The sequence below is a fragment of the Bufo gargarizans genome, chromosome 4, assembly GCF_014858855.1.
Source record: "Bufo gargarizans isolate SCDJY-AF-19 chromosome 4, ASM1485885v1, whole genome shotgun sequence".
In the NCBI taxonomy this organism is placed as follows: Eukaryota; Metazoa; Chordata; class Amphibia; order Anura; family Bufonidae; genus Bufo; species Bufo gargarizans.
The window spans coordinates 47817950-47830743 of record NC_058083.1 but is presented as its reverse complement, the minus strand read 5'-3'; the positions used below and the strand labels follow the sequence as shown (position 1 = coordinate 47830743).

General features: G+C 45.4%; 1 protein-coding gene across 1 annotated transcript in view; it reads right to left on the bottom strand.

The window, feature by feature from the left end:
- Positions 1–12794, bottom strand: part of EPHX2 (epoxide hydrolase 2) — an 80228-nt gene that overhangs the window by 17755 nt on the left and 49679 nt on the right. Inside the window, exons 14-18 of the mRNA XM_044289494.1 lie at positions 8220–8265; positions 5359–5461; positions 3965–4034; positions 1931–2011; positions 853–911 (exon numbers count right to left, since the gene is read on the bottom strand). Coding sequence (XP_044145429.1) covers positions 853–911; positions 1931–2011; positions 3965–4034; positions 5359–5461; positions 8220–8265 — 359 coding nt within the window. The remainder of the gene's footprint in view (positions 1–852; positions 912–1930; positions 2012–3964; positions 4035–5358; positions 5462–8219; positions 8266–12794) is intronic.

The following is a 12794-nucleotide window of genomic DNA, read 5'->3' as shown; positions in this document are numbered from 1 at the left end:
CTTCATCTTGGATTGGATCGCACTATGGAAGTCTTGCCCGAAAATCTAAACACTGCCATCATTCTCAGAAAAAGAAGCAATCTGTCAGCAGGTAACATGACAAACCCGTATGTAACCTGAGACAGTAGGTTAAGTGAATGTCACACTGCAATGTTACAAGGGCTCAAAGATGGGTGACAGCACCTGGGATGAGGAATAATGAAAATGTTTCTTATCAGCCAAACTTGTCAAGATCCCATCTTCTATAGACCTAAACTAATCCTGTGGAAATGTCACCAGTGCTGGGTGACAGTATGTCTCTGAATACACTGCTAAAGAAGTTACTATAATACTGCTCCTATGTGCAAGACTATAACTACTATAATACTGCTCCTATGTACAAGAATATAACTACTATAATACTGCTCCTATGTACAGGAATATAACTACTATAATACTGCTCCTATGTACAAGAATATAACTACTATAATACTGCCTCCTATGTACAAGAATATAACTACTATAATACTGCCTCCTATGTACAAGAATATAACTACTATAATACTGCCTCCTATGTACAAGAATATTACTACTATAATACTGCTCCTATGTACAAGAATATAACTACTATAATACTGCCTCCTATGTCCAAGAATATAACTACTATAATACTGCTTCTTTGTACAAGAATATAACTACTATAATACTGCTCCTATGTACAAGAATATAACTACTATAATACTGCCTCCTATGTACAAGAATATAACTACTATAGTATTTGCATGTAGTTTTACTATCCCATTCATTGTATTAACTGTAATCAATGCCTTTATGTTTTACGGGGTCAGTTCCCCTTAGGAATATGTCACGTACTTCTCCATCTGAGTCCAGTGTCCACAGTTTTCAATATGTCCTCTTGTCAGATTTGGAATCTATAATACACATTGTTAGATGCAGAGGTTAGTTTTGTCACATGCATACTACATGATGAGTAGTACTAGACTCGTTATACTTAAAGCATACCTAACCTTTCTACAGACTTTGTATTAATCAATAGTAAAGTGTGCACACATGAGGAATAACACTATTTCTGGCCAGTGTATGACTTGCATTTTTCAGCGGTTTTCCTCTGTACTTGCTGAAGATCTAGTTTGCAGATCTCTCAGACATGGTGGGTGGAGACTAGCTGCCATCCACTGCACACACAGAAAGAAGAGGAGAATCTGCTTCCTAATCTTCTCTTACTCACTCAGAAGCATCCTCAGGATCATAACAGAGGTGTTGACCTTTATTGGTTGTTCATTTAGCACTTGTACTGAGATATAAATCTCCTAAGTAGCTATGCAGTCTCTTTAGTGTTTTATTTTGAGTCCCATCTTAGTTTGGCTGATGCTCACTGCTCCCCCACTCCCCTCTCCGTAGACTTGCATTGATATGTGTAATATGAACCTCCTGTGGAGATGGTGAGTTGCAAGGCATAATTCAAAGTGAAAAGCAATAAGAAGGGAAAGGGAGAGTTAAAGAGAGAAACAGCAGATAACATGAGAACTAGATATCTCACTGGTAAAACATATTACAAAGTTTCTTGTGGTCACTTGTACTATTGATGTATATAAAGTTGTGTTAAAGTACAGTTACTCTATAAGAGCTTTACAAGCTCTATATTGTACAGTCAGCACCTGTGGGGTGTATGGGACCCTATAGTACAGTCAAATGAAACAGAGAAAATAATTTTGTCATGTTCCACCATCTACCATATTATGGAAATATTCATAGCAATGTTTCTTGAGGCTCTGTACATTATGCATCAGTGATCTGGATCAGAACACACGGGATCTGTGGCAAGTATCGAGATCATATAGAATATATATATACAGATTGACCAAAATGTATTTCTTAAGTTATCTTATGATAACCTTAGACGAGTCGACAACATCTGCGGTGCACTCACCCTCTGCTCCATGCCGGTGGTCATCACTGGAAGCAACACTACATCCTTCTCTGCCGTCACCATCAAAGCTGGAACTAATATCTAAAAAGGAAAGAAAAAAAAAATTTGCTTTGTGAAAGCCGATCGGCACAAGCGTTATTGAGGGCTGTACAGACAGTAAACTGATTTTCCAGTTATTTCTTTGACTCTCATACAAGTCGATGGAGAGAACCAGGTGTATGTGCCGTCAACTCTCCATTCTTTTCCCGCACCTATGTGAAGTTAGCTCCATGGCTCTGCCCGACTATACTGTGAGCTGTGACTACACTTCAGCTACAGTGCCTACAGGTGGTCTGAGGTAGTCGGAGACACTTCTCCCGTCTCATCATTGGTGCTGCTCTGTCCCTCCCCCTGCAGCTCCGCTTCCTCTGATTGGCTGCTGTGTATAACCACAAGTCTATCACTGATTCAGAAGGAAGTTAGTGCGAGATGGTTATAAAGTGCAGATTACTGAACCACCCGTGATGAAAAGAAGATTATCAGGTAATCTTCACACGTGTACAGAGATGAGTGAGGCCTAGAAAGGCGGAGTTTGGAGGGTCGCTTTAAATATGGGTGTTCTTACCATTTCAGCCTCCATTGTCTTCTATGTATGCTTCTCATCCTGCCCTGTTATAGACAATGGCTCGCATTCAATATGCAGCTTATAGTCAAGTGATGAATACCGCTGAGGCCAGTGACTGGCTTCAGTAGTATATGGGATGTCATCAATGCAGCCAAACATGATATCATGGCTGCAACCAGGAGAGTGGTGCTGGACTGACAGAGGCTCCAGAAGGTGGGATTAAAGGTGTTGTCTGAGATTTTGATAGGCTAGATCATCAATTTCAGATTAGCGGTGGTGCAACTCTAACCAGCCCCGCCCATCAGCTGTTTGAAGAGGCTGCAGCACTCCAGCCTCTTCCAAGGCGAGTGAGGTCACCAATATTGGTGTCATGGCGTACGTGCAGCTTAGACCCACTCGAGTGAGTAGGCCTGGGTTGCAATACCAAGCACAACCACTATACAAAGCATGGTCCTGTGCTTGGTAAGCAGTGAGGAGTCCACAGCTCTGACCAGAGCACCACTGCCTCTTTTTATTTTAACAGGGTCTCTGCAATTTGCCTACTGAAACATGGACAATCCCTTTAAGGGAAAATTAAAATGTCAGAAATCTTGGTAAAACTAATTTTCTGACTTAAAGTATACTCAGAGTCTGAAGTGCAAAATTGCGTGCATCTTTTAACACAAAGCAAATTACTGTAAGAAACGCAGGTCTTTGTAAATGTAGCCAATATGTCAGCAAAGCTAATTTTCAGAGGCAAAAAATAATAGAGACTTCTAGTAGTAGCAGTCATGTTGGTCATCACTTTCCTAGAAACATCTGCATAGATTTTTTTTGCACTCCGGGGAATTTAGCCTTTTACAATATCCAGCATATAATTCAGCAGATTTACACTGTTAGGAAAAGGGGAGGAAGGGGGTGTCAGGATTTGCTATGCATGGTAAAAAAATAAATTCCCCTCATAAAACTGGCACATTATCCTGTTATGAGAGATGGGGAAGCAGCAGGTGTCTGCAGTACATCACTACTGTCCACACACGTCTGTGAAGATTAATATATCTGCATTACGAGGTATCTGGGACGTGCGAACCTCACCTGGGGAGCTCCGAGATCTGGACAACATCCCACATAATTATATACAAGGCTTGAATTAATAATCATATAAGGAGTCGTGTTGCCAAACCAATCCTCCTGGTGTGTGTAACATCTGTGAGTGTACGGCGTCCAGAATCTGGCCAGATCCAACTCCTCGCACATCTCAGCTCCTTAATATTTGCTATGTCCTATTCCAGGTCATGAAGTGCACAATGATGAGCAGTGCCCTTTAAAAAGGGACACAATACAATATATACTGTATATACTGCCTTCTGACCGGAGCAGAACCAAGGTGCACATTTATTCATCGCCTTCTTGTATGTATGGTAAATCGCATTACCAACGAGTGACCTTACCTTCCAGTTGTGAGCCTTGACTGCCCACTCCCAGCTCCGGTCCATGTTTCTGTACCAGTTTAATGGACCCCTGCAGGGCAAAGAAGGTGGATTTTCATCACAAATATGTCAGGTAATTCCGTAATTTCAGAAAGTTGGTATGCAAAATCTTTGTAAAGGTTGGGGGTTAGAACTGCTGCAAATTCTAAGCTCCTGTCCGGTGTCCTGGCTCTGATACTACCCATTTCCCCTCTTTCTATTCTACGAGCAGGACTGATGACCTTGCTTCTGTGCTGCGATTTCTGACCCGATATCCTGTAGCTGACCTCCGCTTCATCATCCAGCAAGCTACACCTGTCTGCATCACTGCAGATGCCTCCTCCTCCATCAGCTTTCAGGTAACAGGATCCTGGCCATATACATCACATGTATGACAGCCAAAACAGACAACCATACAATGTGATTGGGGCCCCTGACTCTCCCCCTCCAATGGCAAATGTCAGGGAGGTAAGAATCAGGCAGTTGGATTACAACAGGCCCATTCTATTAGTTCCCCAGGGCGAGATAACCCTAGTCTGGCAGTGGCTTAATCCCCCTTCCCCTTGGCTGAGCATTTATGTGTATAGGGAGGGTCAGGACAGTTACCATAGATGCGGGCAAACTAAACTGTATGGCTGGTGAGATTTAAATACTGATCACCTATCATTAACATCCAATCAATAGAAGTTCGACTCTGGACACCCCAACCGAGCAGAAGTTTGATGAGGCCATGACAGGTGAGTGCCACGGCCTCTTCATGGACCTGTGATGTCCCATCCTTCATTCACATTGCCTTCCTGCAGCTCAGTCCCATTCAAGTGTTTGGATCTGAGCTGTAGTACCAAGCACAGCCAGTATACAATATACGGCGCTGTTTTATGAAGAGGCTGCATCTTCACTCAGCTGATCAGCAGTTATGATGGGGATCACACATCCACCGCTAAGATATTGGTGACCTATCCTGAGTATAGGTCAGCAATATTTAAATCCCGGACAACCCCTTAAAGGGCCTTTGATACGGGCCGCTTCTATGGAAAGTTTGCTCTCGATCATTGCCCCGTGTACAAGAGCCTTTGATAAGCCGACAAATTAGCAAACGCCGACTTATTAACCCATCATATCTTTTAAACAAAAGTAAAAACGATAGTTTGTCAGCAGCACATCTTATGTACACAGAGGACGTGCTGTCGACAATAACAGAACGGAAGCTGTGCACAATCATTTACGCTGGTGAATCACCGCTGTCAATCACCTGTCTAAAAGCTCCTTTCAATGAGTGCCAATCAACTTGCCATATGCCTGATTGCCGCTCATCATGGCTAATTATGTTCCCAGGTAAAAGCAGCCTTACCATACATGCTAAGATGCAGACCTACCGGAAACCAGTCTTCTTAAACTGCGAGACGTAAAACTCCAGCTCAGCTTTACTAATTATTTTGCTTTGAGGGATTTCTTCCGGCAGGCCGACAAACAGACCACCTGTAAAACACAGCGATGTCAGGGCACTGGGACTGACGAGCGGCTAACAGTACAACCGGTTGGCCAGTGAATGGAGTGAACAGGAGGCCGCCTGTGATCATTCCCCAAATAAACCTGCCACATGTGTAAAAACCACCAAAGAAATGAGACTCGTGTGAACACACACTTAGAAATAAATTATATAAGCAAAAAGCTAATAGGGGGTAATCTCGCCCTCACTGTTTCTTGGTCTGTAGCATTTTCTGCCAGAAACGCCATGCTCATCCATTCCATTATCAAATGGGCATTGGCAGAGGGGGAGAAGAGACACGTCCAGACAAAGCAGAAGGGAGAGGTTCCTGCTGCAGTCAGCTGCTTTACAGCCAGACCCAGGACAGTGAGGAAGAGGAGGGCGAACATGGCTGTGTCACAGAGAAGATTTATTTACATATTTCTCAGTTTGAAAGGCGTTGGCCCATCTGCGACATTGATGGTATATCACTTGGATGTCAGAAAGGTGAGGGTCCTATCTCCGGAATTTAGAGAATGGGGGCCCCCAAAGTGAAGGACAGCGCACAATTGCCATAGGAGTTCCAAGCTAGCCAGGTAAGCGAGAGCACCGTGAAGAGGAGTGCACCATGCTTGTGTGGCCACCTCTCCATTCACCATTATAGGACAGATGGAAAGAGTAAGCACTCTCAGCTATTTTCGGAAATCTCACAGCGGTGAATGGAACGCACACAGCACAAGCACGGCCTCCTCTCCATTCACTACTATGGGACTGATGCTTGGCTATTTTTGGCATTCCCACAGCTATGAACGGAGGGCGGCCACACATGCACTGTGCACTCTCCTTCTTCACTTTGAGGGTCCTGTTGTGGAAACAGGAGCAGGCCCCAGACATAGGCCCCGCACCTAATCTTGATGGCATATCCAATGTCCCAGGTGAGAATGCCCCCTTAATTGTACTTTTAGGCAAAACTGGATCAAAACAGACTAAAAAAAAACACTCAAAATCTGTAAATCTTGAGGAGGTCATGAGAACTGAGGTCATCAATGGGGATTTCTCATTTACGAGATGCAAAAGGGAGCGTAAAGCACCAAAATAATTGGTGGGTTGGTAAACTGGCATCCAAGCTCCAGCACAGCATATGTCGCTAAAACATTTCACGTCATTGCACATATTCTCCACTTGGTATCCACACTTCTTGGCTCACATGTTGGGATTCAGATACAGGAAGGTCTCTAGATATCGAAGCTAATTCTGATTAGGCTTGACATGCGATGGGCAAAAAAAAAAAAAAAAAAAAAAAAAAAAAAAGTCTGAAATAAAATTCAGCGAGCATGGTGGAGTATTATAGCCTTAATGTGATAGAGGTGAGCGAATTTCATATAAATTCGTTCACGCTTCGTTTGTTGGTAAAGGCAGAATTGCGTTATGGATTCAGTTACCACAGACCATGACGCAATTCTATGACTGAATGCCTTTAGAGGCGATCCATTATTCATTCCGTCATAATAGAAGTCTATGGGCTGCATAACGGATCCGTGCCGTCTCCGTTATGCAGGGAAGTCCTCTCCTGCATAACGGAAATGGGACGGATCTGCAGCCCATAGACTTCTATTATGACGGAATGAATAACGGATCGCCTCTAAAGGCATTCAGTCATAGAATTGCGTCATGGTCCGAGGTAACTGAATCCATAACGCAATTCTGCTTTCACCACCAAACGAAGCGTGAACTAATTTATATGAAATTCGCTCATCTCTAGTTATAGACAAAAGTGCCCATAAGTCCTAACGTGTGCAATGCCTTCTAAATAACAGCCCCTCATGATGAAAGGATCCCACTACGCGCTCAGCTGCCTCCATTCTATATGCAACGCCACTCACTTAATGATCCACTTGTGCCGCTATTTGATGGTCTAAAACACCGGTCTTAATAAAGCCCTAAGCTGGCAGAGGATCCGCCGAAGTTATGAAGAGGCAAAGGTCTGTCCATAACTTTGGCGCATCCTACATTTAGGGCTCATTCACACGGCCATTGTTCAAATCACGTTCCCAAAGGCACGGGCACTATCCGTGCGGATTCCGCAAAAGGATCCAGACACATTCAACTTGAATGGGTCCGTGATCCATCCGCAGCGCAAAAAAATAGAACATGTTCTATTTTTTAGCGGTGCGGAGGCACGGACAGAAACCCCACAAAAGCACTCCATAGTGTTTCATGCCACCATTCCGCACCGACCTTTCCGAATTGCAGACCCATTCAAGTTGATGTGGTGTGCACGCGGCCGGTGCCCGCATACTGCGGACCCACTGTTTGCAGAACGCAATACGGGCATAGCAGAACAAAGGCTGTGTGCATGAGCCCTTAGATCTTTTTCTACAGCTGAAACAGGCGTAGAAAATAGTAAATGAGACGGGCCTGCCGGCCTATCCCTTTCTCTGTCCAACCCACAATTTTAGACCTGGCGTGAGAGGGGTGAAGTCGCAGATCGTTGCGCTGCTATCTGCATCCGAAATAGACCCAATATCAGCGTATTTTAGCATGGAAATAACATCTTCACTGCTAAAATATAGAATAGTACGGAAAGACTGATTAGTCCATCTAGTCTACTAAGTGAGTCCTGACCCACCGCCACTAGACTGAGTCTAAAGTCGTAGTCCAGGCTAAAAAATTCCATCCATTGTATAAAAGCTTTCCAATTTGTAGTATCCAGTACGTGAGAACAAACTCTGGGAGATAGGTTCAGATAATGGAAGAAGAGATAATTACCTCTCTTACATACTCCGCCAGTACTAACGAAAGATGGAAGTTTGTCCTATAATAAAAAATAAAAAGACAAAAAAAAAAAATATATATATTAAGGTTATCCCTGTTCAATGTTTTGGAAGAAGAAAGAAGCAGAGTCCATAAATCTTATAGGCTAGGCAGAAACTCAAGCCCAAATAAAGGACTGACGGTGTGTAAAGCAGGTGCGGTCAGCAGGGACAGGGATGATGGAGAATATTATACGATCTCACTTAGAGTGACGCTGGGCAAATGGATATGTCACCAGGGCCGTTGCTATAATAAGGAAGACCAAGCGGCTGCCTTAGGGCGCAGAGACGGAAAAAATGAAACTTTTATTTTATTTTTAAATACCCTGTATTTTTCGCCCCTGGGTCTTATGGGGTGAATACTAATGAAGCGCTTCAATAGTACAGGAGGACCGGGAAGTGGTGAAGGATCTGTACTCACCGCTTCCTGGTCCTCCACTCGGCTGTCTGCTGTAAAGGGCTGCGCACCATGTGACAGCTGATAGCCAAGAACCAGGAAGAAGAGAGAGAGCGCTGGTGGTAAGGAGCGGCGGCGTCCAGGAGCAGGGGAGCAAAGTAATTTTATTTGCGCTGATGGCTGACATGGGGGGGGGGGCATGAGGGCTGACATGGGGGGGGGCATGAGGGCTGACATGGGGGGGGGCATGAGGGCTGACATGGGGGGGGGGGCATGAGGGCTGACATGGGGGGGGGGGCATGAGGGCTGACATGGGGGGGGGGGCATGAGGGCTGACATGGGGGGGGGGGCATGATGGCCGACATGGGGGGGGGGCATGATGGCCGACATGGGGGGGGGGCATGAGGGCCGACATGGGGGGGGGGCATGAGGGCCGACATGGGGGGGGCATGATGGCCGACATGGGGGGGGGGCATGATGGCCGACATGGGGGGGGGGCATGATGGCCGACATGGGGGGGGGATGATGGCTGACTGGCTGAAATGGGGGGGGGGGGGGCATTATGGCTGACATGGGGGGGGCCAAAATATAGCTTCTCTTGTGTTGGCAAAAATCCTTGCACCGGCCCTGTATGTCACAGCGGTCTGTGTATTAGACACAACTTATGTAACCATCATTGTGTAATGTCACCCTGCAGCAGCATTCATCCTTCATGGATCACACCCTCACCCCATACATGCACAGTGCAGCCCACAAGTTATGGCCGGACTGGGGGGGCAGAGATTTTAGGGGAAGCCACCATGACGGGAAGGGGGGGGGGGGGTTTGGTTCAGGGATAGGCTAGGTGGTTAGAGGGGTGGGTTTAAGGAAACTCTGGGAAGCAGGGATTGGTCGTTTTGAATTTAGGGGGAGTGGGTAAGGGGTTAAATAGTTAAGGCCAGGAGAAAGGGGCCATTTTAGGTATCTTTGAAAAGAGCTCCCACCCACTTTCCCTCATTTTTTGTTTTGGCAGGATTAAGTTGTTGGTAGGTTATAAGAGGTCTGGTTAAAAAGGGGGTTGCGGGTTGGTAGAGTATGGGGGGAGGATAAGGGAGGTGTCATTTGTCACGGCGGCTGGGGCGGGGGGGAGGTCCTTGAAGTTGGTTATATTCACAGGGGAGGATGATGGGAGGGCTCCATGGTTAGGGCTGGCGGAATTAAAAGGGGCCATTCAGTGGTGCTTCCGTGCTGGTGAGCAACGGCTGGAGGCAAGATGGGTCTCCCTGGTGGGGTGATTTCAGTTGTTTGGGGCTTCAAGGACCTCCCCTCGGAGGAAATTATTATTTAAAAGTGTTCATAGTTTAGATGTTTTTATGTTAATAAAACGGCTGCTGTGGCCGATTCATTCCAACCTGGTGTTAAAGGGAGACCGAACACTGGGTGGGGGAATTTATCAGTGGGGAAGGGGTCAGATGAGGGGCAAGACGGAAGGTAACCAATACATCCCTCATGTGTTTCCAATGGGGAGTTTGGAACAAGCTGCAGCCAGACTCCTCTAAAACCTCATGATTTATGTCAGTGACACACGGCTGTATCTGGACTTCCATATGACGTCTGCACGCATTCTTTTCTTTCCAATCTAGAAGTCTTGGATGGAAAATGTACAAGAATGCTGGGATGAAAAAATTAAGTGTGAACTGCACCATATGCTGGCCTCAGTGGTGACAAGTCCTCGGGTGACACGTGATTGCTGGGCCATGTGCCTCTTGAGAATACGTCCCTGGTGAAGCCAGTCGTTGGCTGCAGCAGTACATGTGACCCTGTCTGAGCAGGAAGTTTACTGCCACACAGCAGGTAAGTATGGCTCTCCTCACAGGTCCTGCTGGGGAAGGGGGAAGGGGCATTAAAAAAATCCTGCACAAGGGTTTCATATTGATGAGCTATCCTAATATTAGATCGGTGGGGGATGACTCCACCAACAATCAGCCGCTAGCAGGAGGCACAGCCACCAGAAGTAAGACAGTGTAGAAAGCCAAAATCCGACAGCGCCACACACCGAGTAGTGGCCGAGCCAGGTTACTGCAGTCCAGCTCCCATTCACTGATCTGATACTTAAGATCCATCCTAAGGACAGCTCACCAATATCAAGATCCTGAATAGGCGTAATGCACACCATGCGGTCCGCAAAATACAGATACAGTCCATGCTGCATCCGCATTTATTTACTGACCCATTGACTTCAAAGAGTCCGTGGTCGACGTTGTGTGCCCAAGTATAGAATATGTTCTATCCTTTTGAAAAACGCTGATGATCTGTGCGCTTCCCACATGCGTATGTCCGTTCTGCAAAAATACAGAATGCAGACCACGGACCAAGAGAAAACGACGCGTCTTCAAATAAAATGCGGACAGCACTTGTATTCTGCTGATCCAGAAAACGATTACGGTCGCGTGCCTGGGGCCTAAACTCTTTACAGAGAGTTAACCCAAGACTAAAACCAAAACACTCTGTAACACTCTGGCTTTGAGGTCCAAATAGGAGTTTTTTTTTGCATTCTGGAGTCTGGGTAAATGCCAGAGCTGTAATGAACATTACTTTAGTGATCACCCAGCTTTCCCGGAAACAGATAATCTGACAAAAGAAGACACCACAGACCTGCTGTAAACCTGACCTCTAACCAATTTAGAAATCCATCAATTATTTACAGAGGGAAAGGAAAGAGTTTAGTCCCGCTCTGGTTAATACTAATCTATGTAACTCCTGCTCATAATTGCCGTCTGACCCGACCGTGTCAGAAACACCTCAGATATCAGAGCTTGGCGCTGGAAACATGAGGTGACGGGGGGGCGGGGGGGGGGGGGGGGGGGGGGGGGCTTATGTCGCACCGCTGCTCCGCTCCTCTCACCAGATTAAGTCTGTCAGCTGTCAATCATGGCATCAGCCTATGAACTGACAATACTTAGCAGCCCCCGGATTGTACTGACCGCCACATACATTACATAAGAAGACCCCTCTGAGTGTATGACCACCCCGGTATAGGGTATATATAAGCAGTGTCTACAATGAGACGGTATCATTTCCAGCGTATTCTGTAACACAGATGAACTATTGATGAGGCCGGATCTGGTGTCGCTATTTTCCAGGGTGGAAGTCGGGAATTGGAGAGATCGGAGATTTTCACACTGAACATTTCACACATAAGTCCAGGGTTATTTCACTTTTTCATCATGTAAAACAAGGCTGAGGAGAGGATGATCCCCGTGTGTCATCACCAGGTGTTTATTGGAACCGACTAATTATGTTTAGTGGCATTGTTTTGAAACAGCTTATATACAAAGTGACTCCACCAGCAGAATAGTGAGTGCAGCTCTGGAGTATAATACAGGATGTAACTCAGGATTAGTACAGGATAAGTAATGTAATGTATGTACACAGTGACTGCACCAGCAGAATAGTGAGTGCAGCTCTGGAGTATAAATACAGGATGTAACTCAGGATCAGTACAGGATAAGTAATGTAATGTATGTACACAGTGACTGCACCAGCAGAATAGTGAGTGCAGCTCTGCAGTATAATACAGGATGTAACTCAGGATCAGTACAGGATAAGTAATGTAATGTATGTACACAGTGACTCCACCAGCAGAATAGTGAGTGCAGCTCTGGAGTATAATACAGGATGTAACTCAGGATCAGTACAGGATAAGTAATGTAATGTATGTACACAGTGACTGCACCAGCAGAATAGTGAGTGCAGCTCTGGAGTATAAATACAGGATGTAACTCAGGATCAGTACAGGATAAGTAATGTAATGTATGTACACAGTGACTCCATCAGCAGAATAGTGAGTGCAGCTCTGGAGTATAATGCAGGATGTAACTCAGGATCAGTACAGGATAAGTAATGTAATGTATGTACACAGTGACTCCACCAGCAGAATAGTAAGTGCAGCTCTGCAGTATAATACAGGCATTAATTCAGGATCAGTACAGGATAAGTAATGTAATGTATGTACACGGTGACTGCACCAGCAGAATAGTGAGTGCAGCTCTGGAGTATAATACAAGATGTAACTCAGGAACAGTACAGGATAAGTAATGTATGTACACAGTGACTCCACCAGCAGAATAGTGAGTGCAGCTCTGGAGTATAATA